Below are 25387 nucleotides of genomic sequence, written 5' to 3'. Positions count from 1 at the left end.
ACAAAAGTAAGAGCTATTGAAAATATGGATCCCTCTTCAATAAACTAAATCGAGGGGGAAACGCTTTGAGTTGGCTGGCGAGAACGTCTTCATGAGAATCTACCTCAAAAATTCTGCTTCTAGTTTGTCCTTATGGACTTGGAGAATCTGAGCACCCCCAACGCAAGATGGCAACAATCGTAAGCAATGAAGGACCCATCCACCCGTGGCAAGTTGTTCAATGAATTGGTGTGTCGATATACTGATAAACAGAGGGTATCTATTGGTATACAGAGGAGCCTAAGTTGCTGAACTGCTTTATATTGTGCCTATTTCATTCATAGGCAAGTTAAGCATGGTTAGCCCTGCAGTGTTGGTAGGCCTGGCCCCAAAAGAGGTGACCCAAAAGAGTACCCTCTGCATATACAGGTATCTAGCAAGCGCAGGTAAAGGTAAAGGACCCCTGGACTGTCAAGGCCAGTCAAAGGCTACTACGGGGTTGTGGCGCTCAGCTCGCTTTCAGGCCGAGGGAGCCGGTGTTTGTCCGTAGACAGTTTTTCGGGTCATGTGGCCAGCATGACTAAACTGCTTCTGGCACAACGGAACACCGTGACAGAAACCAAAACACACAGAAATACCATTTACCTTCCCGCCGCAGCGGTATCTATTTATCTACTTGCACTAGCGTGCTTTTGAACTGCTAGGTTGGCAGGAGCTGGGACAGAGCAACGGGAGCTCACTCCGTTGCGGGGATTCAAACCACAACCCACCACCTTGAGATTAAGAGTCTCATGCTCTGCCAACTGAGATATCCCAGGGATAGATTTTGTAACCCTTCCAGCAGAATTCACTTCAGATCAACAAATAGTTTGGGACGGGGGAGGCATGGAGATGTACAGCACCCCAAAAAGGTGCCTTGCATCCAGCACTTGAATGCGCATCACCCAGTGTGTACATGCCCTTAGAAATACATGCGGCATTTATATTTGTATTTACAAAGTGTGCTGCCGAAAGCCTCTTCTGTTTTCTCTACTGCGGAAAGAGATGGCTTTGCCTATTAAAGGCATTTTCCAACCCCCAGAAGATTTGTAGGATCCCCCCCCCCACTATATTATCCAGAAAGAGCAGCCTCCCACTCCCTTTCGCTCTCTAGAACATGCCGTGTGCTCCATTTGGAGACGTCTGAATCTTCACATCAATAAGTTGCTTTATCTCCTTGGCTCTTGGAGAAAGAACCGACATCATTAGAGCTAATCTACACATCTGTGTGGAGGAAGGTATCTCCGGCCGTATAGAAACCAGGGGGAACTCAAGCACAGCGTGGGTGGGAGGAGACAAGAGCAGCTTCTGGAAACAGAGAATAGAAAACAACTCTCTAATTTGTAGTCCCTGACATTCCTCGCTTTCCCCAGTTGCTTAGGAGAGAGAAGGGAGGAAGAGAGAAGAAGAGATTTGAATCCAAAAAGGAGTGGGAGGTTTTAAACAGGATCCCCCACACGAGGGAGAATTTATCTCTGCTGGGTCGTGTTCGGAGAATAATTTTACACATTTTATATCATTGCCACTGTTGGTTTCAGGAACCTTCCAAAGTGCTAAATGTTCATATCTGCCCACCAATCCCTCCTGAGAGAGTAACCACAGAGAAGCACTCAGCACACAGCAGATAAGGATCAGAGTCAGCCAGAGAACAGACTAATTCAGCACTTGGACTGCAAGAGCCTCTGTGGGGATTAGAGAGGCCTGAATTCGTATCCACACTCGGCTATGAAACTGATGGGGAGACCTTTGGCTATTCAGCCTTTCCTACCATACAAAACTGGCGTAAGGGTGAAATGAGGTAACACATGAATGCTGCTTTCAGATCCTTGACAGTAGGGTGGGAAACAGATGGGCTGAATGCCTGCAAAAAAAGACAAAAATTAAGACTTGGCAGATAGTTGTTTATTTCCTTGACATCAGATGGGAGGGCGTTCCAAAGGGCGGGCGCCACTACTGAGAAGGCCCTCTGCCTGGCTCCCTGTAACCTCACTTCTCGCAGGGAGGGAACCGCCAAAAGGCCCTCGGAGCTGGACCTCAGTGGGGGTATACTGGGCCAAGGCTGTTTAGGGCTTTAAAGGTCAGCACCAGCATGTTGAACACCAAAATGCCTGGTTTATGGAATTCACTCCCACAAAAGGTAGTGGTTATCACCAACTTGGATGGCAATAATAATAATAATAATAATAATAATAATAATAATAATAATAATTTTATGCCACCCATCTGACTTGGTTGCCCCAACCACTCTGGGCAGCTTCCAACAAATGAAAACATCAAACACAGCAAAAGATCAAGCATCAAAAACTTCCCTATATAGGGCTGCCTTCTAAAAGTCATATCGTTTTTTATCTGTTTGACATCTGATGGGAGAGTGTTCCATGGGGTGATACTACCAAGAAGGCTGGTTCCATGTTTCCTCACTTCTCACGGTAAGGGAACTGCCAGAAGGCCCTCGGTGCTGGACCTCAGTGTCTGGGCTGAACGATGGGGGTGGAGACACTCCTTCAGGTATCATCCTTTTAAAAGATGATTAATGGGGGATAATGATATCAGTGGCCACTAGTCGCAATGACAATGTTCTACCATGGCTGAATGCCAGTCTCTGGGAAGCACAAATCAGGTCTTGCTTGTGGAATTCCCATAGACCTCTGGTTGACCACTGTGAAAACAGGAAGTTGGACTGCATGGACTACTGGCTTCATGGAGAAGGTTCCTATGTTCTTACGTATTCTCATCCAGATAGATTGCTCCATGCACAATAGCAGCTTTTGTAACTGCTTGCCTTTTCACAGAGCAACATGAGGTCAACTGGACCAGGCAGAATTTTGGCGGGTGCTGATAGCATGAGCAGAAAGCTTTCTCCCAGGGCTACTGTCCCTGGTCTCATTTTTCAAAACAGATGCTAGCAACTTGAACTGGGTGATGAATTTCACAAGGAGGAAAGATGTCATCGTCTTTGATTTGATAATTGGGTGAAATTGCCTGGAGCTTTCAGCCGAATTCTGGAAGGGAGTTGGGGGCGGTGGCGGGGGGTGGGGGTGGGTTGTGTTAGGAGGGAACAGGATTATTAATATTAGCTTGGAAACACGGAGGTAATTGCTGTGCACTCGCACAACCCAAATGCTGCCTGTGTGTGCTCTCTCTCTCATTCTAATGGGCCCGGGGCTTGGTCAAGGAATAGGCATTAAAGACAAGGGACAATTTTGCCTAATCACCCTTTTTGAATGAAATTCAGTGTGTCGTTAATCTGCTATTATGAATCCTGGCAAAAGAAGGGGTTCCTAAACAAGAAGGTTTGTTTAATCGCTTGGGCTGGGATCCAAGTCACCGGAGGACACGCAGCGCGCAAACTGCTGCTATTCACTTTGGCGAAAACGCCTTTTCTGCGTCTGAGGAAATAGCTGTGGCTGGCATAAAAATACTTTTGGCAAAGGATTCCTTGGGGGTGGGGAGCAGCAAAGCGTGTGTGCTGAGCAGCTTTCATGACTGCGGCTTTTCACGTACTTTTCAGAATGCGGGAACTTCGTAGAAGCAAGGCCCTGCTGTAATTCTACCAGGGGGAAATAAAACTGGGCTTATTCAGTACCCATGTGGCAGTGATAAGCTGTTCTGTGGCCGTCGTGTGAGGGAACCTGGGCTGGAAAGGCTATGAGGGGAAGCAGCACCAGGGGTGATTTGGAGGGGAGACACAGCCGGTGGGAGGAGGGATGCCCAACCCGTTGTCACCTGCAGTCCACTTCCATCTGTAACTCCCAGCCTGCTGGGGTTAGAGAACCATATTTATATCCACGGGCTGGGAGATCGATGTGGAATATTGCAAAATTAAAAGTAGGAGTATCTACCAAGTAAGCAATGTTTAATGCTTGAGAACTACCCACCCACTGAAAGGGTAATCTCACGCCTTCTTTCTTATCTTTTACGCTCCAGGCAAAGTCTGTCTTGCTTACTCAAAGTTGTTTTTTGGGGGGTGGAATTAATTTGATTTACTGCATTGTCTGTTGTTTTTTTTAAAAAAACACACATTCTGTTCTTTGCTTGCTTTGTCTTATTGGTTCAGTTTCCTAGCTGCTGGTGTTATTTCATTTTGTTCCAATTTAGTATGTGCTTTTGGCAGGGGGGCTATCCTTGTCCGTTTTAATAATTGTTTAGATCAGGGGTGGGAATTGTTTAGGCCTTGTGAGATGGACTCCATTTTCTTTCAGCCAGAATCTCCAAATCCGCCAGCTCGAGTCTGTTGCAAAAGCCATACACTTAAGAACTTAAAAGTTCTGAGCCCAGGAAATGGATTAACAGAATTGAGTGGAGTCTTGAACCTCTTGTACATACACCAACCAGCACCTTATTCCTTGTTACCCGAAACTCACTTCATTTTAGCAGTGTCCCAGGTTTGATCCATGAGATCTCCTGGTAAGTCTGGGAGAGAAGAAGAAGAAGAAGAAGAAGAAGAAGAAGAAGAAGAAGAAGAAGAAGAAGAAGAGAGTTTGGATTTGATATCCCGCCTTTCACTCCCTTTAAGGAGTCTCAAAGCGGCTAACATTCTCCTTTCCCTTCCTCCCCCACAACAAACACTCTGTGAGGTGAGTGGGGCTGAGAGACTTCAGAGAAGTGTGACTGGCCCACGGTCACCCAGCAGCTGCATGTGGAGGAGCGGAGACGCGAACCCGGTTCCCCAGATTACGAGACTACCGCTCTTAACCACTACACCACACTGGCTCTAAGACTCCCATCTTAGACCCAGTATAGTCAGTCTAGACAATACTGAGTTGGATGGACCATTATTATTATTATTATTATTATTATTATTATTATTATTATTATTATTTATACCCCACCCATCTGGCTGGGTTTCCCTAGCCACTTTCGGCAGCTTCCAACAAAATATTAAAAATACAATAAAACATCAAATATTAAAAGCTTCCCTAAACAGGGCTGCCTTCAGATGTCTTCTAAAAGTCAGATAGTTGTTTGTTTCCTTGATATCTGATGGGAGGGTGTTTCACTGGGCAGATGCCACCACTGAGAAAGCCCTCTGCCTGGTTCCCTGTAACCTCACTTCTCGCAGTGAGGGAACCGCTAGAAGACCCTTGGTGCTGGACCTCAGTGTCTGGGCTGAACAATGGGGGCGGAGATGCTCCTTCAGGTATATTGGGCCGAGGCCACTTTTTCACCATAGGCAGCTCCTTACCTCCCTATGATGAATCAGCTTTTGGGTGGAGACACCCCAGGTATTGCAGACTACTCAACATCACCCAAAATAGCTTTGCCAGGTAAGTCTTCACAAAGATAAGGTGACAATATCATTTCTACTCATGAAAGGAGAGTTGGTTGGTCCCAGCAAATTTATACACCGGAACTGGCATTTGGTTTTCTTCTTGGCTTTGGAATTGTATGAAACTTCCAACGCAGGACTTTCTTCTCTCCTTGTCCGTCACGTTCGTCACACTCATCCTTCCTTGCCATTTCTCCAAGCTTCCTCACTTTCGCTACATCCTCTGATTCACTCCAAGGTTGTCATTTTCAGATACGTCAAGTGTTTGACGCAATTTGCACAAACACTTCCTCCCCAAAGCGAACATTGGCAGCAGGCATAGGTTTTTCTGGAGACAGCATCCATTCATGTGCTTGGAAGGTAAATGTGATATTTATGCTCAGATGCTGTGGCTGTTAGCATGTGCTCAACCTCCTCTTCCTGTTTTTGTCAAAAAATAATATTAATTTTTTAAAAAACAACCCCCCCAAAAAAAACTGCTTCATGTGTGGTTTAAACTCTCAAAATTAGATCACGTGTCCTCCTGGCAGACTGGCAGACTGCACTCTTGAGAGCATTTGTACCCAGTTGCAAACTTAGCCCCTTTTCATAAAAGGGAAAGGGACCCCTGACCATTAGGTCCAGTCGTGGCCGACTCTGGGGTTGCGGCGCTCATCTCACTTTATTGGCCGTGGGAGCCGGCGTACAGCTTCCGGGTCATGTGGCCAGCATGACCAAGCCGCTCCTGGCGAACCAGAGTAGTGCACGGAAACACCGTTTACCTTCCCGCCGGAGTGGTACCTATTTATCTACTTGCACTTTGACGTGCTTTCGAACTGCTAGGTTGGCAGGAGCAGGGACCGAGCAATGGGGGGCTCACCCCGTCACGGGGATTTGAACCGCCACCCTTCTGATCGGCAAGTCCTAGGCTCTCTGGTTTAACCCACAGCGCCACCTGCGTCCCAGCTCCTTCTCATAGAAAAGAAATAATGCATTTGTGGGGTCGCAGAATCATAGAATCGTAGAGTTGGAAGGCATCGCCAAGGTTCATCTAGTCTAACTTCCTGCAATGCAGGAATCTCAGCTAAAGCATCCATGACAGAAGACCATGGATGGCCATAGGTGGTTCATTGGCAGAACAAGAAAGCTGCATCTATCTATGTTATTGTGCAAACACTTGGTAGCTTCAACAAACTACCAAGGATTAGACAAATTCATGGAGGAAAGGGCTATGGATGGCTACTAGCCAAGATGACCAAATTCTACCTATGACACTGTGGTCTAAACCACTGAGCCTCTTGGGTTTGCTGATCGGAAGGTCAGCGGTTCGAAACCCCGCAACGGAGTGAGCTCCCGTTGCTCTGTCCCAGCTCCTGCCAACCTAGCAGTTCAAAAGCACACCAGTGCAAGTAGATAAATAGGTACCGCTGCGGCGGGAAGGTAAACGGCGTTTCCGTGCACCTGGCATTCGTCATGGTCCTCTGTGCGCCAGAAGTGATTTAGTCCTGCTGGCCACATGACCCGGAAAAGCTGTCTGTGGACAAACGCCGGCTCCCTCGGCCTGAGAGTGAGATGAGCGCCACAAACCTCATAGTCGCCTTTGACTGGACTTAACCGTCCAGGGGTCCTTTACCTTTACCTTTCTTACCTTTTACTCTACCTCCACTGCTGGAGGCACCAATGCTTCTGAATATTGGTTGCTGGGAATGACAGGAGGGGAGAGTGTTGCTCTTGTCCTCAAGTTCTACTCGCTTGTTTCCTGGTTGACCACTGTGAGACCAGGATGCTGGACTTCCTGGGCTATTGGCCTGACCCTGCAGGCTGTTCTTATGTTCTTACATTATGTTCTTATGTAACTATATGTGATAGTTTCACTTCCCAAGTGAGGGCTGTATACCAAGCACATATTCTGAACGAGACCACAGGTCCGTGCTAGAAGACTTTGAAGATACTTGCTTTCACTGAATAGCATAGCAACCATTTTTCCTTTCCAGACAAGGCGCAATAGCAGCAGATCCATGGGTTTAAATCCAGGTCTGTGCCATGGAGGGAGGTGTCCAGTTTTAACATCTGAAGCTACACATGGCTAAGGAGTGCAGAAACCTCGCCAGGCCCACTGCTGACCTCTCCAAAGCTCCTCTTCCAAAGTGACCCCCCCCCACCAAAAGAGGGGAAAAAATCAGTTATAAAAAATATTTTTGCATTCCAGTTTAACTAGGCCTGCAGGTAAGTAGAAATATCCCAAAAGTTCCCTGCTAGAAGACAATAAAGGCTGCATATGAGCAGCTCATCCGTTGAAGGAGAACTAAGTCCTTTGCTTCATTAGGCACTATTTATTGTTTTCATTTCCATTGCTATGGCTACTATTTATTACTGGCAATTTTAGCATTTACTAGTAATGTGAGAGATGGTAAAAAGTGCCATTAAAATGGGAAATGTTTTATTGTGCATGAGCAATTAGTGTTTTAAATTTTAGACAAAGACTGGAAGAAATTTGCACAACATTGGACAGTGAAATGGGGCCTGGGTGAAAGATTAATTTTACATCTAGCGAATCATCTCATATTGACTGAGTTCATTATGGATGAAGTTTGGTGGCCTTCTGACAGCACTTAATGAGGATTTCAGAATATCTTTTTAAATTTTCTCTAATTTGTAGGTTTCTGTCTCTTTGTTGCCAGTTTGTTGTTGTTGTATAGTCATTTAGATGTGTCCGACTCTTCGTGACCCCATGGACCAGAGCACGCTAGACACTCCTGTCTTCCACTGCCTCCCGCAGCTTGGTCAAACTCATGTTGGTAGCTTCGAGAACACTGTCCAACCATCTCGTCCTCTGTCGTCTCCTTCTCCTTGTGCCCTCCATCTTTCCCAACATCAGGGTCTTTTCCAGGGAGTCTTCTCTTCTCACGAGATGGCCAAACTATTGGAGTCTCAGCTTCACGATCTGTCCTTCCAGTGAGCACTCAGGGCTGATTTCCTTCAGAGTGGAGAGGTTTGATCTTCTTGCAGTCCATGGGACTCTCAAGAGTCTCCTCCAGCACCATATTTCAAAAGCATCAATTCTTCGGTGATATTGCCAGTTACAGGAAGCTTAATAAAGAGATTTCAGAACCAAAACGGACTTCCATTTCACCGTGCCTTAGACCAGAAACATTAATTAAGTTTGGATAAGCCATACACAAAACCACAAAAATCACTCTCTTCTCATGCAAATAGGCAAGGTAAGCAGAAGAGGCCTGTGGGGCTGTGCTTTTTGCCTTGGTCCTATGGTTGACCCCTCAGCTCTCCCTCTGCCATCCATGAACTGGCGGGACTGTCTGAGGTGGCACATTTCCTTTGTCCTTTGCAGGCTTCCCTGGATCCTGGAACCCTGACTGAGGTAGGCCTCACTACTCCCTTTCATAGTGTGAGCCGATTGTTTGTTTTTAGAAACTATGGTTTGGCACACAGTCCGAACACAGCCTCTTCCTCAGCTTAACCTGCCTTAGGCAATTTGTTGTGAGAATAAAAAAGAATATGAACCCTGAAATCTGCCCCCCTCCGAATTGTCTTCTAACTGCACTGCCAATAGGCAACCTTTTCACATGCACTGTTTTATTGCGGGGAGCTGAACCCTTCACTTCCCGTCCTGAAGTGGTACAGTCCAGAAAGGACTAGGGCTGCCACACATCTGGGATTTCCTGGATATAGATGGGATTCGTCTGTCGAAAATGGCATCTGGGCGGAATTTTCGAAAAGTGGCAAAAATGTATGGGAAAACCAGACCCATATCGGAAGTGTTGATTTTTTAATATTTTTTTTGTGAAATTGGTAAAAACTATTTTTGGGAATGGGGGAGATTTTGTAGAAAAAATGCTCAATGACTTTTGTGTCTGGATTTTCACTTTTTAAAATATGGCAGCCCTAGAAAGGACTGGAGAATGGGCTATTTCTGTATAATGCCATAAACCTTCAAACCATGATGGATCAAATGGTGCTAGCATGTGCATTTATTATTATTATTATTATTATTATTATTATTATTATTATTATTATTACAAATATGAAATATCAAAAAATGAAAACATCATCAGCTGACATTAACAATATAAATAATCTGTCATTCCTGACTTCGTATAAGCGGTCCATACATCCAAATTGAAATCCAGATATTGGCTATTACAAGATGCAGAAAGGGCAGTGAGATTTTCAGTCTACTGAGAAATGGATGGTGAGTGTTTATCCTTCCAGCCTTGAAGCATAAGTCTCTTTGAAGCCATAAGGGCTCTCAGGAGTCACTTCTGTTGCCCATCTGTTAGTCCTCACATCGCAGGAATATAATTTAAAAGTGTGGGAACATCCACAAAGATCAAGGATTTCTTCTAAACCAAAGTTTACAAGAAGAGTAATTATTGACCTGAAAGAAGGCACTATAGGACACAGCAGGACATATGCCTGAAAGAGGCATGGTCAACATTATGTTGCCAGCTTCTATATGGCGAACCAGGTTTTTTTCCTATCAAGGCACTGTGGGCTGTTTAATTATTATCATTATTTGTGTGTGTGAGTGTAAAGATAAGGTAGAGGTAAAGGAGCCCTGGACGGATAAGTCCAGTCAAATTTGACGATGGAGTGCAGCACTCATCTCCACTTCAGCCGGCGTTTGTCTGCAGACAACTTTTCTGGGTCATGTGGCCAGTATGACTAAACCACTTCTGGCGCATGGAACACCGTGACAGATAGCAGAGCTGTTTACCTTCCTGCCACAGTGGTACCTATTTATCTACTCGTGCTGGTATGCTTTCAAACTTCTAGGTTGGCAGGAGCTGGGACAGAGCAACGGGAGCTCACCTCGTTGTGCGGATTCGAACTACCAACCTGATGATCAGCAAGCTCAAGAGGCTTGGTGGTTTAGACCACGGGGCTACCAGCATCCCTCTGTGCATGTACACACACACACACACACACACACACAGGCAGTGCTTTTTTCTAAAAAAAATGTTTAGGGGTACTCTCATTTTAACTCAAGAAAATCACCATTTTATAGTTCAAATCGGGGAAAATAAATACAGTAAATGGACAAAAGCAGAAAGATTCACAAAATGTTTAGGGGTATGCGTACCCCTGCGTACCCCCAGGAAAAAAGCACTGCATACAGGCAACCTCTGCTTTGCATGGGGGTTGCATTCTGAGTCATTGTGCATGTCAGCAGAGCATGCTTAAGTCTGCCCCACTGTGCCCATACCCTGCCCCTGTTCCACCCCCATTCCTCCCTCTTCCAGGTCCGAAAATGGCCCACAGCCTACTTGTGCATGGCTGCCCATTCTTTGAATGGGCACAAAATAGGGGTAGCCTGTATATATTCATGATTTTCTCTGTAGTCCCCCCCCCCCAAAGGCAGACTATTCAGCACATGTTTTTGATGCCTGCTGCAGCAATTGCGGAGAGAAAATTAGAACCAGCCAGGTTTGTTACAACTCATGGTTGATGAGGAGAGAGCTTCACCACGAGCCTCAGTTGGGATGGCACACTAAAACAAACCTTGGTTTAGTGTGGCATGGCAGCAAAAGAAGACCACTGAGGAGCTTGCACAGTCTTGCTAAGCTGATGTTTGGCTTAGTCTGCTGTGCGAACCAAACCACTGAGAGAGTGGCTCTTCAAGGCTGACCCTGTGACCTTGCGCAGGCAAAGCATATCTTCTACCACTGAGCCACAGCCCTTCCAAAGTAGCTTCCAGAAATGCCATCATATTTTAAACCTTTGCTTTCCATGTGCAGCTGGGGCTCTTGTTTGCTGGAATTCAATCCTGGGCCCTGATTTTGAAAGCCATCCTTGCAACATGTTAAAAAGACGACAAAGGAAAGATGTCCGTTGAACATCTGCGGAGTGGCATTTGTCACTGTGGAGTCGCTACAGATCCACCCCTGACATTGGATGGCGCTGTGGTCTAAACCACTGAACCTCTTGGGCTTGCCGATCGGAAGGTTAGTGATTTGAATCCGCGCGACAGACTGAGCTCCCGTTGCTCTGTCCCAGCTCCTGTCAACCTAGCAATTTGAAAGCACGCTAGTGCAAGTTGATAAATAGGTATCGCTGTGGCAGGAAGGTAAACAGCATTTCCATGTGCTCTGGTTTCCGTCACGGTGTTCCGTTGCACCAGAAGCGGTTTAGTCATGTTGGCCACATGACCCAGAAAGCTGTCTGTGGACAAACGCCGGCTCCCTCGGCCTGAAAGCAAGATGAGCACCGCAACCCCATAGTCGCCTTTGACTGGACTTAACCAGTCCACAGGTCCTTCACCTTACCTTACCTTTACCCCTGACATCAGTGGTCAGGAAGACCAGCACCTTACATATTTAAATCATTTATTTATTTTAAAATCTTTGGTTTTGAAAATTCAGCCCTCACATTACTACACGCTGCTATGCACACCACATTTCTCTGCTCCCGAAGCAATTAAATTCTCCCTGCCAGTGTTTCCCACCAAGCCGCAGTGCCAAGTTGCAACAATCTGGATTTCCTGGAGACCACACTAGCCAGAAACCGCCAGCTCCCAAGCATCCTGTGCACATCATTTTTTATTCTGCCAGTTGTCCGAGAGCTCTCCCCCCACTGCTTCCCATTTCCCTTGTGGACTATAAGGGAGGCATCTTATGGTTTGACCTCAGTCTAGGACAGTGGCTTCAGTCCCTCCCCATCCTCAGGGATTTTGAACCTCCTGGTGACTGACAGTCAGCTATAAAGAATTCTTAGCATGGAGCCCATTTGTTATCTTGCAACTGCATGGATGGGCAAGTGCAATTCCTCCCCATTAGCCGTATTTCTGCGGAGTATTTTTCAGGAGATACCTCGATATTTAAGCCTCGCTGCTCTTGCAGGCAGCATTATCTACTCCCGCGCTCCTTGCCCACCTCGCCTCTTCCCTCGGGCAAGCACTTCTGTGTGGAGTTCGTGAGCCGTTTTTAATTCCTCCTAGCTCAAACCTGATCCTCTGCCATGTATCTGGTTTTCTGTTCTTTTTTCCCCCTGGAATGTCATAAAGTATAACCCGTCCTGCCATCTTGCGCCACAAAATTCCCCCTTTACGTGCAACGGAAGCAGGGAAGAGAGAGGAGAATGGTCTAATTTAATCAGCACAGAAGCTAATTCATTCAGGCATCTGTTGTGGCTGTGGCATGCAACATTCTCCGCTTTCCCCCTCCCAGACGGAGCCATTTGTCTCTCCTAATTCTGGGCATGTCTGCAGCAGCTGTTTCTTGAGGGATAGGTCCCGTGGCAAGCAGCTGGGATGCCAGTAGCATCTCATTACAGGCCCCGATCTAGTCTGCTCATGAGGTTTTTCGCCCTTGGAAAGTTAGTGCCTCCTCCTTAAAGCGGTACTAAGTTACTCCCAGTGGCATTGCCCCTTGTCTCAGTGTCCCAGACAACTGAACGCAGTTCGCCAGCGATGTATTGCATCTCAATTTCTGCCCCCTTCCTCCTCCTCTTCTCCTCCTCCTCTTCTTCTTTCTTTTGGGGGGTGGGCCCTTTTATTTCTGCAGTCTCTTGATACTTGGCAACACAGGAGACTTTTTGAAACACTGGAGATCCACCATACATTGCAGATAGGCTGCATCTGGCTTAGAGGTTCGCGGATGTTTTTAGGCCTGTGCTAAACATGGTACAGGCGATTCTCCACTTACGCTTGCTAGACTCACACGACGTAGCACATATGCACGGCAATGGGAAACAATTAAACCCGGAAATGGTGGGAGAGAGCTGGACGGTCCTCGTGGCTTGCAAGGAGACCATCCTAAGGGCTGGAAGAGGACATCAATGAGGCTGGAGTAAGCCCCAAAGAAACCGGAGGTGCAGCAAGTCTTGTTTCAGCTGCTCAGCCTCCCCGCCTAACAGCTGGCGTGCGTGGTAGTGCAGCAGCAGCAGCTTCTTTCCTGCCTGTCCTCCATCCTCCCAGTCCCAGAGCTTTAATTCTAGTTGTGGATATTTTTGGATACCGTATTTTTGGTCTGGATTGGAGAGCATGTTGCAGGGAGGGTCTTTAGTTTCTCAACCAGGAGACATATGGCTCCCTGGGAGCCCCCCAGGATATTTTAAGGGGGGCACAGGTGAAAATTGTGCAAATGGGGGCCCATGGCACAAGATTAGGGAGCCACAGACTAGAGGAAAGTGAGAAGTGAAGAAAAGAGAGAAGTGACCAAGAAAAGAAAACATTCATGGCATTTTGTGTTTGGGAGAATGAGGTTTCAGTCATGTGAATTTATTTATTCAACCTAACACGGAATCGCCTTAACATAATGAACAGAGGTGATCTCCGGTTATCCCTCACAACAACAGAACCAGATATTAAAAAGTTTGTTTCTGGTCATCAAGCCCAAGGGTCACATTGATTGAGAAATACCTAAAGTATAAATTTTTATGTAATTGTATTTTGTATAAATTATAAAAAAATTAAATAAAACATGTTCTATTTACAAACAAAACATTTAAATAGCTACCTTTCTACTGGTAGGATGGGGGGGGCACAGGAAGGAAACAAGGTTGGAAGGGGGCAACAATCAGAAAAAGGTTAAGAAACATTGGTTTAGAGGGTGCTCCTCACTTTATTTGATTTCACTTATGCGCACGGACACCCTCTCCAACTGTGTCGGTGGGGCGTCGCATGTACTCCAACTGGGGGTACAACCATTTGCTCAGTGGCAGGACACTTGCTTTGGGTGTAGAAGGTCCCAGGTTCAGATTCAGCCTCGTGCATCTTCAACTAAAAGAGCTGAGTTAGAAGATCTGGAAAAGCCCTCTTGTCCGTGTACATAATAATAATAATAATAATAATAATAATAATAATAATAATAATAAATTTTATTTATATCCCACCCTCCCCAGCCAAAGCCAGGCTCAGGGTGGCTAACAACAATCAAATAATCAAACAATCAAATAATCTAACATTCTAAAACATTTCATTATAACAATTAATTAAAATCAAATTAATGGCAACCGTTAAGCAAAGTTCTGTGCAGGTTGCCAGAGGAGGGAGTCAGGCTGGGCCCTGGCCAAAGGCCTGGTGGAACAACTCTGTCTTGCAGGCCTTGCGGAAAGATGTCAGGTCCCACAGGGCCCTGGTCTCTTGTGACAGAGCGTTCCACCAGATTGGAGCCGCAGCCGAGAAAGCCCTGGCTCTAGTTGAGGCCAGCCTAACCTCTCTGAGGCCTGGGACCTTCAGGATGTTTTTATTTGCAGACCGTAGGTTCCTTTGTGGGGCATACCAGGAGAGGCAGTCCCGTAGGTACGAGGGTCCTAGGCCGTATAGGGCTTTAAAGGTTAAAACCAGCACCTTAAACCTGATCCTGTACTCCACCGGGAGCCAGTGCAGTTGGTATAGTACCGGATGAATGTGATCTCACAGCGAAGACCCCATAAGACTACATTGCAGTAGTCTTAGTTGTCTTAATTACCAATGGATGGCCATCTGTCATGGATGCTTGAGCTGAGATTCCTGCATTGCAGAGGGGTTGTACTAGATGGTTCTATAGTCCATAGCCCTCTCCCTGCCCAGAAATCATTGTAGTTGGTTGAAGTTGGCAGTTGGTGCTGTGAGGTCACCTGGGCTTGTAATGACAGTTAAGGATCTCAGACCCAGTGATACACCAGCTCCTTTACAGGCAGCTCAGGCCCACCCAGAACTAGTGTACAATCCAGTTTCCATACCTGGGAATTGACTATCCATAGCAGGCATAGGCAAACTCAGCCCTCCAGATGTTTTGGGACTACAATTCCCATCATCCCTGACCACTGGTCCTGTTAGCTAGGGGTGATGAGAGTTGTAGTCCCAAAATATCTGGAGGGCCGAGTTTGCCTATGCCTGAGCCTTGCTGAAACGATGCCTTATGAGGAACGGCTAAGGGAGCTGGGCATGTTTAGCCTGGAGAAGAGGAGGTTAAGGGGTGATATGATAGCCATGTTCAAATATATAAAAGGATGTCACATAGAGGAGGGAGAAAGGCTGTTTTCTTCTGCTCCAGAGAAGCGGACACGGAGCAATGGATCCAAACTACAAGAAAGAAGATTCCACCTAAACATTAGGAAGAACTTCCTGACAGTAAGAGCTGTTCGACAGTGGAATTTGCTGCCAAGGAGTGTGGTGGAGTCTCCTTCTTTGGAGGTCTTTAAGCAGAGGCTTGACAACCATATGTCAGGAGTGCTCTGATGGTGTTTCCTGCTTGGCAGGGGGTTGGACTCGATGGCCCTTGTGGTCTCTTCCAACTCTATGATTCTATGATTCTATGATCCATAGGGTCTTTCGTATGATCAGGATTCAGGCCCAGTTTATTAGCCCATATCAGACCTGTGATTGCATCCAGGCACCAGCTTAGGACATGCACACAGCCTCTCTTGATTCAGATGTTACAGAGAAGTAGAGCTGGGTATCATTAGCATCCCGCTGACACCTTGCCCTAAATCTCCTAATGATATGCTTCACAGAGTCCGTGGCAATGAACTGGATGCATATCAACATGGTGAGCAGCCCGCGAGGCTTGACAGCAATTATTATCTGTCCTGAAAACATTTGCCTTCGGAATCAAAATGATTTTTTTTCCTACACTAGAATCTCACCAGTGCAGAGTATTGCTCAGGAGAGTGGGTGGAGGGTGGGAGTAAAAATTGTGGGGCTAGGTAACTCTTATGATTACGGATACACATGAACGCCTGCTGTTTTGGTGCTGAATGAGGGACAACTTGAGGGTTTTGGTGGGGCAGGGCAGGAGGAGGAATGAATCTGGCCAAAGGGCCAGGTAGCTATCTCCCCACACACACACCTTGTGGGCCGCATTTGACAGGCGGGGGGAGCCAGACACCTGTTACAGTGTGATTTATTTTAATTTTTATTCCTTGCCCACACGTGTCTTCAGAAGGCCCTTTCAAAGCTCTTATCTTGCCCAGCATTTTGCATAGGCCTCTGCAGGCACCGCCAATCAGCTGTTCACCAGTGCCAGCAAAACGCCTTTCAGCTGAGTCAGAGTTTTACCTACCCTACATTGGAGGCCGTGCAGCAGCAGCAGCTCCTGGCCACAATGGCTATCTTCTACCTCTGCTGTCAGAGGCGTTATGCTTCTGAATACCAGTTGTTGGAAACAAGAGGCGGATTGGGGGCAGTGCACAGGGCGCTGAGCTGCCTGCTTCCCAAGGCCTACTAAGTGCTTGCTTTGGGAAGGAGTTGCGAGGGCTCTGGTGGGGTCCTGACTGCGTGCTTAGCTTTGGAAAGAAGACTAGAGGGCTCTTGGACCCTCCCAGAGCCTCGTGCCTCCTTCCCAAAGCCTGGCACCTTGCTTACCCGGCTTTGGGAAGCAACAGAGGGGGCTTAAAGGTAAAGGGCTCCCTGACCATTAGGTCCAGTCGTGGCTGACTCTGGGGTTACAGCGCTCATCTCGCTTTATTGGCCAAGAGAGCCAGCGTACAGCTTCCGGGTCATGTGGCCAGCATGACTAAGCCGCTTCTGGCGAACCAGAGGAGCGCACGGAAACACCGTTTACCTTCTCGCTGGAGTGGTACCTATTTATCTACTTGCACTTTGACGTGCTTTTCAACTGCTAGGTTGGCAGGAGCAGGGACCGAACAACGGGAGCTCACCCTGTTGCGGGGATTCGAACCGCTGACCTTCTGATTGGCAAGTCCTAGGCAAGTCCTAGGCTCTGTGATTTAACCCACAGTGCCACCCATGTCCCGCAGAGAGGGGGCTTAGGGGGTGCCAAATTTTGGCCTCGCACAGGGTGCCATATTACCAAGGTACACCGCTGCTGGAAACCACAAGAGGGGAGAATAGCTCTTGTGCTCAAGTCCTGCTAATGGGCTTCCCACAGGCATCTGGTAGGCCACTGTGAGAACAGGATGCTGGGTGGGCCATTGGCCTGATCCAGTGAGCTCTTCTTATGTTCTTATGGTGTAGGGCAGGTGGGTGTGACTTGGGCGAAGTGGCCTAGCAGGCCAAATGGAGAGCCCACAAGACAGAGGTTCTCCACCACTGGCGTAGGGGGAATGGTTGTCCTGCCATCTGGTTGTCCTCTGCTCCCGATGTTCAGCTACAGCAAGGGAACTTTTGATTTATTTATTTTTATTTCAATATTTTTATTAATATTTTGCTAAGAGAATTTCATTTATGAGAAGACAGAGTGAGAAAAAGAAGAAAGTGAGTTAGAATGAAAAAAGAAACAATAGTGTTACATTACCATACGTTAATATACAGATATGTGTGTTCTTATTATCCTAATACACATATACTTTTTGATAACCTAATATATTCTGTGTCAACTCATTCCAAATAGCATTGTGTTTATCCAAAGAAAGTCTGTGCCTATACGGTGTCTGCTCATTTGTTGCCAATGTTGTCATGCCACCCCGTTAGGGTGTGTAGAATCCATTTTCTCTGTCCCGTTGTCCATTTCCGTACAATGAGTATATAGTTAAAGAGCATATTCACCTCTGAAAATCTTACAAGTGTCCAGCACCTTCTCCCAAAACTTAGTAAGTGTGGGAAAGTAAAAGCATATGTTTCAAAGAAGCATTGTCCATGTAACTTCAATCTCTTTCCTAGCGTAAGAGTTGACAGCTGCATTCCCTTGGGGGGTCATCTGTTGGGGCCACGTATTGGTGGTGGATAGGGCTGAAGTCAAATGTCAGTGGAGCAGTTGAAAAAGGCTGGCATGGACAAAAAAGAGACCCTAATAATGTGGGTGAAGATAACAATATGTTTGGCGTGGTAAGGCAGAACATTGCCTACTAAAAATTTTGTATAGACTTGAGCTTGACTCAGATTAAGTCCACGTCGACTGTGTACAATTGTCCTTAGCACAGAATTCACGTCTCGCTGAGGTCATTACCGCTTTCTGGAAGGGCGCCAGAGCAGGTGGGGAAGGAGACAGGTGTTGGCAAACTTAACCCCGAATGTGTTCCCTTGTAATGAAGTGAATGAGGCCGGGGGGGGGGGAGAGAGAACTGACAGTTCACCTGTTTCATAAAACAATTGCTCCAGGCTGTTCCGTTGGGCAGAACCTCAAAACACCCTAGAATAGCATCAGCGTGCCTATGAATTCCAAGCATACCTCATAAGGGCAGGATTCTTAAAGAGCTTTGCATAACAGAACCCAGACAGAGGAGCAACCATCTGGCAGAGCTGTGAGCAGGGCGGTTCAATTGCATGGCTGCAAGGTATTTATTCTGTGCTGAACAGTTCCCCCACAGTTCCATTTAATGGATCTACAGTTGTTATTATGCTGCTGGTGATGATTGATTGATCGATTGATTGATTGATCACTCTTCGCCCTGAGATCTAAGGGTGGGACACAACCGTTGAATGCACAACATTACTAACAGTTCAAAACAAATTATAGCTTCAAGAATAGAGTAGCATCTAAAAATATGCACCTCAAGTGTCAAAGGTTACTTCACTTGTATAGTGTAAATATAAATTCTAAAGGGGCACAGTTTTATAATGTATATGTATATCGGGGTAGGAAATTCAGCTCAGTTCTTACTTTAATGCGAACCTATCAGTTTCACAGTTCCTGAAATATTCACCTCTCCGAATTTTGTTTAAAAAAAACGTTTACAAAAATGTATATACGTGGGGAAATTTTGCATACAGCGTTACGATGCATTAGGTGCAAGTACTTGCAACTATGTGTAAACTGGGGAGAGCTACATAACAAAATGTGCAAAAGCAATTATTTTTGTGAGTTTTTGGGTTTTTTTATATAATGGGAAATGATGTAGAAATGTGGCAAGCTGAACTTAAGACTGGGAAAATGAGAGGCGGAAAGAAACCAGCGTTGACACATTTGGCCATCCCTCGATGTAGATTTTTAAATTGTGTATGGAATTCATCCAAACCTCTCCTAATTGCAGCATGACGGAGGTGATGAACACACGCGAACCTGTTATGGAGGAATTTACCTTGAGCCAGCCTGAGGAAGAAGGAGGCACCTCCAGCCAGGTAAATGTAGGCAAATTACACACCATGCTACAGCCAACTCATTTTATCTATTTAATGTTTGTCAAAAGTATTTAGCTTCCTGGAGCCACTGAGAAGGGCATGCTACAGGTACACCGTATATATAAATAGAATACTTTTAAAAAACGTTTTATAAGGAGTACGAGCCTGGCTTTCTTCTTTCCTTCTTTTGCTGTTCCTTTGAAGCCTGGGGCGAAATTCATGTCGGCTTCAATGGCAGCTAACAATGTTTCATCATAGCCCAGGCGGAGCAGTCAGGTGTGCAGCCACTTGGACGTGTCATCAGTTAAGTGCATAAAACCGAAAAGGTATACCCAGGATCTACAGCAGGGATAGGGAACCTGTGGACTTTCAGATGTTGGAATCCAACTCCCATCAGCCTCTTTCAATGGTCAGGGATGATGGGAATCATAGTCCAGAACATCTGGAGGGCCGCAGGTTACCCAATCCTGATTTATGCATTGGAATGGTCAGCACTTGGAATGGGTACCCCATTCTGGCTGCAGCGATTTTGGACAACTGTTTTTGGACCTCTGCTTTAGAGACTGGAGAGCTGCTCTCTGTCCTGGCTGGCATCCATTTACAGGGGATTAACATGCAAAACAATAAGGTGAGAATGATGCCGTCAGAGCAATCCATAGGCATCCCAAGGTGTTCCCCAAATGAACTTTTTTCAGACTGAGTTAATAACCACAGAGGTTTAGTAGGCCAGGCTTTTACCTGAGTCGAGACCTCGGTTTTCCCCCAGGACCCAACAGTAGTAATTCAATAAACTTTTGCAGCTTGGTTTAAAAGCATTCACGGTTAAGTCTAATCCTACTCAAGGGTAAGCTTTAGGCAAGTGTGGATAGGATTGCAGTCTTAATGTCTTTAAAGCAGGGGTCAGCAGCCTTTTTCAGCCATGGGCCAGTCCACCGTCCCTCAGACCATGTGGTAGGCCAGACTATATTGGGGGGGGGGGATGAATGAATTCCTATGCCCCACAAATAACCCAGAGGTGCATTTTAAATAAAAGCACACATTCTACTCTTGTAAAAACACCAGGCAGGACCCACAAATAACCCAGAGATGCATTTTAAATAAAAGGACACATTCTACTCATGTAAAAACAAGCTGATTCCTGGACCGTCCGTGGGCTGGATTGAGAAGGCGATTGGGCCGGATCCGGCCCCTGGTCCTTAGGTTGCCTACCTCCATTAAAGCAACATACACGTCTTTATAATAATTTTCACCTTTATGGCAGCCTTCATCAACCTGGTGTTCTCTAGATGTTTTGAACTACATCAGCCACAGCCAGTGCATGTTCAATAAACAAATGAATAAATAAGGATCCTCGTTTGGAACTCATCCTTGCCCCCAGTGTAAATCCTATTATACACAGTGGAACTTACACCAAATTAAATGAATGTAGAATTGCACTGTTACCAGGCTAAGCATGTCTACTCAGAATTTAAGCCCAACTGAGTGTAGAGCATTGAGGTTCTTAGAGATTTAAGTTTTTAATTAATTTGGGGTTTGGAACAAGGTACGAAAGGTATGAGCACTTCTTACCCAGATGTTGCCACAGATCTGGATGGCATCTTTTGGGGAATTATGTCTGATGCTAGAATATCACATGTTTCTTCACGCCTCTGATATTACTGGTAACAATTCCTGTGCCTACTGTGTGAATTCTTCTCAATATGTGTTAGTTACAGTAAATGTCAGAACTTGGATTGTGGTTTATATTTACTGGTAATTCTTAAGAGTTTAGGCAGCCTACTGGGAATTGTCATGAATGTATTGAGGTTTAACATTTATACGCCCATGGTGCGTGGCAAATTTCTTCTGCCAGCAAGTGATGAGAATGAAGATGACATTTTGCTGAGAGCTGTCAGGAGGACTTGAAATTTACTGATAGACCTTCAAATATTTCTGACCAGTTCCTCCAGACCTCGGAAGAAACTCAAGAACTACAAGTAAATGTCACGATCCACCAAGTTTCTGGAACTTAGTGCAACAGAACATGTACACCCACACAGACATATTAACTTACTAAGTGTTTTTCTTCTTCTTACAGTTCTCTCCTTCAGTGGTACTTGGGTATAAAGGACTCATGTAGTCCTTCACAACAGAACGAGCTTTTATCATTTTGAGTGTTACACTTAAAAAAAAAAGGGGATTCTTGCTAACTGCATAGGCAGCTCTGAGATTGAGAATAGCTACCATTGCCACTCAACAGGTGGTCAGGCAGACGACACATATTTATTCAGGGCTGAGGCCAGAAATGTGCTCGAATGAATGAGGCATCTTTTCCCTTGCAGAGCTACATTCATTCTCCTGAATAATATGATCCGACAAGTGGCATTGACAGCACCGAGATGAATGAGAAAGCATATAATGGTGGTGGCCTGGCACAGAGTGTCGTATCTAAATAAGTCCTACTTGGGGTAGACCCCTCATTGAGATCTGTGGACTTACATTAGTCATCAACTTGAATCAATGGATTCAACCATCCCTATTGATACTGATGGATCCATTTCAAGTATTTGCTACCTCCACTGTCGGAATGCTAGCTTACAAGAGTCTTCTAGTTGGCCACTGTCAGAACAGGCAGCTGGAACTGATGTTCTGGCAGGCTCTTCTTATATTTCCAGCTATTTATTTATTTGGCTCACTGGCAATCCTCTCTGCACCTACCAAAATATATTTCTTAATCGAGCATACACCGTGCTTTGGGTTGGGGATTGTCACGCATTTTCACAGCGGGTTATTAAACACCAGTTGTTGTTTGCATTGTGCCATATTCTTCCCCAGAATGGTGAGGCGTCGATAGCAGCGCATCACAGCAAACGACTGTTGCCCCAAGAAACCATGAATAACTCATAACGCAGCACCGCTAGTAAAGCACAAAGGGTTGAAGATGAAGGTCTTGATTTAGTAGTGCAAACGTTGCCTTTTGTTACCAGAGACCGAGTGTGAATGTTAAACCGTTTTTCCTTTTCAATTGCCTCCATGGCAACCATGTCTGGTCGGCAACTACTTTAGCCAGCAGGCAACGTGGAGGTTGTGGGTGGAGGGACCCCTGGCTCTCGTTCCAATGAGAACAGCTTCAAATCATTAATTTGTAGAGAGGCAACCACATGGGTGCAAGGAAGGTTTTCTTTAAAACTCATTTTCTCAATGTTCTGGCATGTTTCAAGCTGACGTGTTCATCCTTGAGTGAAAAGGACTCCGCATTCAAATTTAGAAAATAAACCTTTATCAGTTAAATCCACTCTCCTCCAGATTAAAGGTAAAGTAAAAGGACCCCTGACCATTAGGTCCAGTCATGACCGACTCTGGGGTTGCAGCGCTCATCTCGCTTTATTGGCCAAGGGAGCCAGCGTTTGTCCACAGACAGCTTCTGGGTCTTGTGGCCAGCATGACTAAGCCACTTCTGGCAAACCAGAGCAGCGCACGGAAGCGCCGTTTACCTTCCCGCCGGAGCGGTACCTATTTATCTACTTGCACTTGACGTGCTTTCGAACTGCTAGGTGGGCAGGAGCAAGGACCGAACAACAGGAGCTCACCCCGTTGCGGGGATTCGAACCACCGACCTTCTGATCAGCAAGTCCTAGGCTCTGTGGTTTAACCCACAGTGCCACCCACGTCCCCTCTCCTCCAGATTACTCTCTAGTAAAATAACTTTCTCAACAAGGCATACAGCCACAGGAAGACACTGCATTCAAAGCTACTGGTCATGAAGAAGCTGCCCCTTCCACAAACATGATAGGTATTTATTTATTTTAAAGGTAGGTGTTGTTAGGGCTTGCCGATCGGAAGGTCGGCGGTTCAAATCTCCGCGACGGGGTGAGCTCCCGTTGCTCGGTCCCAGCTCCTGCCAACCTAGCAGTTCAAAAGCACGTCAAAGTGCAAGTAGATAAATCGGTACCGCTCCGGCGGGAAGGTAAACTGCGTTTCCATGCACTGCTCAGGTTTCGCCAGAAGCAGCTTAGTCATGCTGGCCACATGACCTGGAAAAACTGTGGACAAACATCAGCTCCCTCGGCCAGTAAAGCGAGATGAACTCCACAACCCCAGAGTTGTTCACGACTGGACTTAACTGTCAGGAGTCCTTTACCTTTGCCTTTAGATGATGTTAAGTCCTTTCTTCTTTTTTGAAATTTGGAAAATCAGCTTGTTAATGAATCTTTGCTTTTGTCTTCCGCCATTCAAAATCCTTTTGGTGTGTGAAGCAGAAAATGCAAATGGTTCTCAACTTCCACTCATTAATATGGAGCATGATCCACAGAAAATTCTCCTCCATGTGCCTCCTTGAGCTGAACGGGATCTGCACAAGAACACCCCCCCTTGCTTTTGTGTAGTTCACGTTCATTTTCGGAGGGCCTCATGTCCTGATGAATTCCTCAGTGGGTTGATGTGCCTGAGAGCCAGACTCGTCTGCCCCTTGCTCTCTGTTGAGAAATGTCAAAAAATAATAAATAATGTAAAAAATGAAATGAAATATCACCTTAGGCTTTTCCAGAGGCACACGAAAAGTACCCCAAGCTGTCGAAAAGATTACCCTCCATTGTGGTGGAGCCATCCGAGACGGGGGATGTTGAAAGCGGAGAGCTTCGTTGGCCACCGGACGACCTGAAATCCATGGAGGACAAGAAGGCTCTCGCTGCGCAGAGGGCTCAACAGCAGAAAATGGATCTTGAAAGTATGGGTCATTTAATTTAACCTCTAGCAGGGGGTGGGAGGGGAGCCTGAAACGACACTTTCAAAATGGCGGAAGGGTAGACCATGCCTATATACCAGCTCACTGTTGTGCAACATTTCTAGGAAAAGAGTATGACAAGATGGTGCCTCTTCATTGACTGTCCCTAAATATTGCCCCTAGTTGCTGCATTGATTAGTTGGTTGGTTGACCGTAGGTCACCTTTTATAGGGCAAAGCTTCTTTCTTCACCCTTCAGAGTACAGTGGTACCTCAAGTTACAGACGCTTCAGGTTGCAGGCGCTTCAGGTTGCAGACTCTGCTAACCCAGAAATAGTACCTCGGGTTAAGAACTTTGCTTCAGGATGAGTACAGAAATCGCACAGCGGCGGTGTGGCAGCAGCAGGAGACCCCATTAGCTAAAGTGGGGCTTCAGGTTAATAACAGTTTCAGGTTAAGAACAGACCTCCGGAACGAATTAAGTACTTAACCCGAGGTACCACTGTACTGAAGTAATAAAGTAACATAATCATAGAGTCGGAAAGGATCACAAGAGTGTAGGAATATTTTGACCAACGTGAGGCTCAAACCCACAACCCTGAGATTAAGAGTGCCATGCTCTTCCTGACTGAGCTATCCTGCTCTCATAGGACTGGTTCTTTCTTTGCCCCTCAGAGACACGAAGTGCCATGGAACTTGCTTTGCACCTCGTGAGTCACGAAATGTTACGGAACCTCTTTTACTTCACCCTCAGAGGGCGACTGGAATTCATTCTCGCTCTTTCCTCGGGCGCAAGAGGTCCTGCTCTTCATTGGGGAGGAAGAAGAGCAACCCTCCTGGCTCCGCTCAGAATCCCACATGCCCCTTTGCCTCTGAAGCCACAGGGACTGTGGGCATAATCTGCCGATTTCCTGACATCCCTTCCCAGCTCTTCCCTTCCAAGGAGAGGCCTGCCCCCTCTGAAAGGGATACAGCAGGATGAAGCATCTCTACCCTGGTGCGTCCCTTTGACAATTGCCAGAGTGCTTTCCTAGAAGGCTTTGTTGACTTCTGGCAACCTTGCTGAGGTAGATTAACTGGTGCTCTGATGAAGGCCCCATCTGCACTCTATATTGCTATAAGGTTGTGTCATGCCACTTTAAACAGCCATGGCTTCCCACAGAGCTAAAGTTCCCAGACTTTTCCTGGGAAGAGGAATTCATTGTTGTGTTACGGCATGAGCAGAGCATAGACAGCTCCATGTCGAATTGTGTCATTGAACCATAGCTGTCAACGTTCCCCATTTTTTAAGAGAAATTCCCTTATTCCAAATAGGATTCCTCACAAGAAAAGGGAAAGGTTGACAGCTATGCATTGTACACAGGACGTTGCTTGTAGAAGAAAATATGCCAGATAGTTGAGTACGGTCAGCAACAGTATATTTTTACTGACAGGTAGTAGAAGAACTCAAGGGACGCAGG

The 25387-nt window shown here is 46.1% G+C and overlaps 1 protein-coding gene and 1 long non-coding RNA gene across 3 annotated transcripts in view; one reads left to right on the top strand and one right to left on the bottom strand.

Moving 5' to 3' along the window:
• Window positions 1-25387, top strand: part of LBHD2 (LBH domain containing 2) — a 57882-nt gene that overhangs the window by 26943 nt on the left and 5552 nt on the right. The window contains exons 1-3 of one of the 2 annotated variants that reach the window (XM_083458614.1): window positions 18372-18442; window positions 19139-19226; window positions 23742-23931. In XM_083458614.1, coding sequence (XP_083314740.1) covers window positions 18432-18442; window positions 19139-19226; window positions 23742-23931 — 289 coding nt within the window. In that variant the 5' untranslated portion in view covers window positions 18372-18431. Of the gene's footprint in view, window positions 1-18371; window positions 18443-19138; window positions 19227-23741; window positions 23932-25387 lie in introns of those variants that run through there. The other variant, XM_083458615.1, reaches the window with a different exon arrangement.
• Window positions 17466-18325, bottom strand: LOC310685876. Its single transcript, XR_014515581.1, has 2 exons — window positions 18242-18325; window positions 17466-17932 (listed from the first exon to the last, which is right to left on the bottom strand). It is a non-coding gene; the product is annotated as an uncharacterized lncRNA (long non-coding RNA).

Source organism: Podarcis liolepis, assembly GCF_965112155.1.
Source record: "Podarcis liolepis genome assembly, chromosome: 1".
Classification (NCBI taxonomy): domain Eukaryota; kingdom Metazoa; phylum Chordata; class Lepidosauria; order Squamata; family Lacertidae; genus Podarcis; species Podarcis liolepis.
This window is presented reverse-complemented; position numbering and strand designations above follow the sequence as displayed.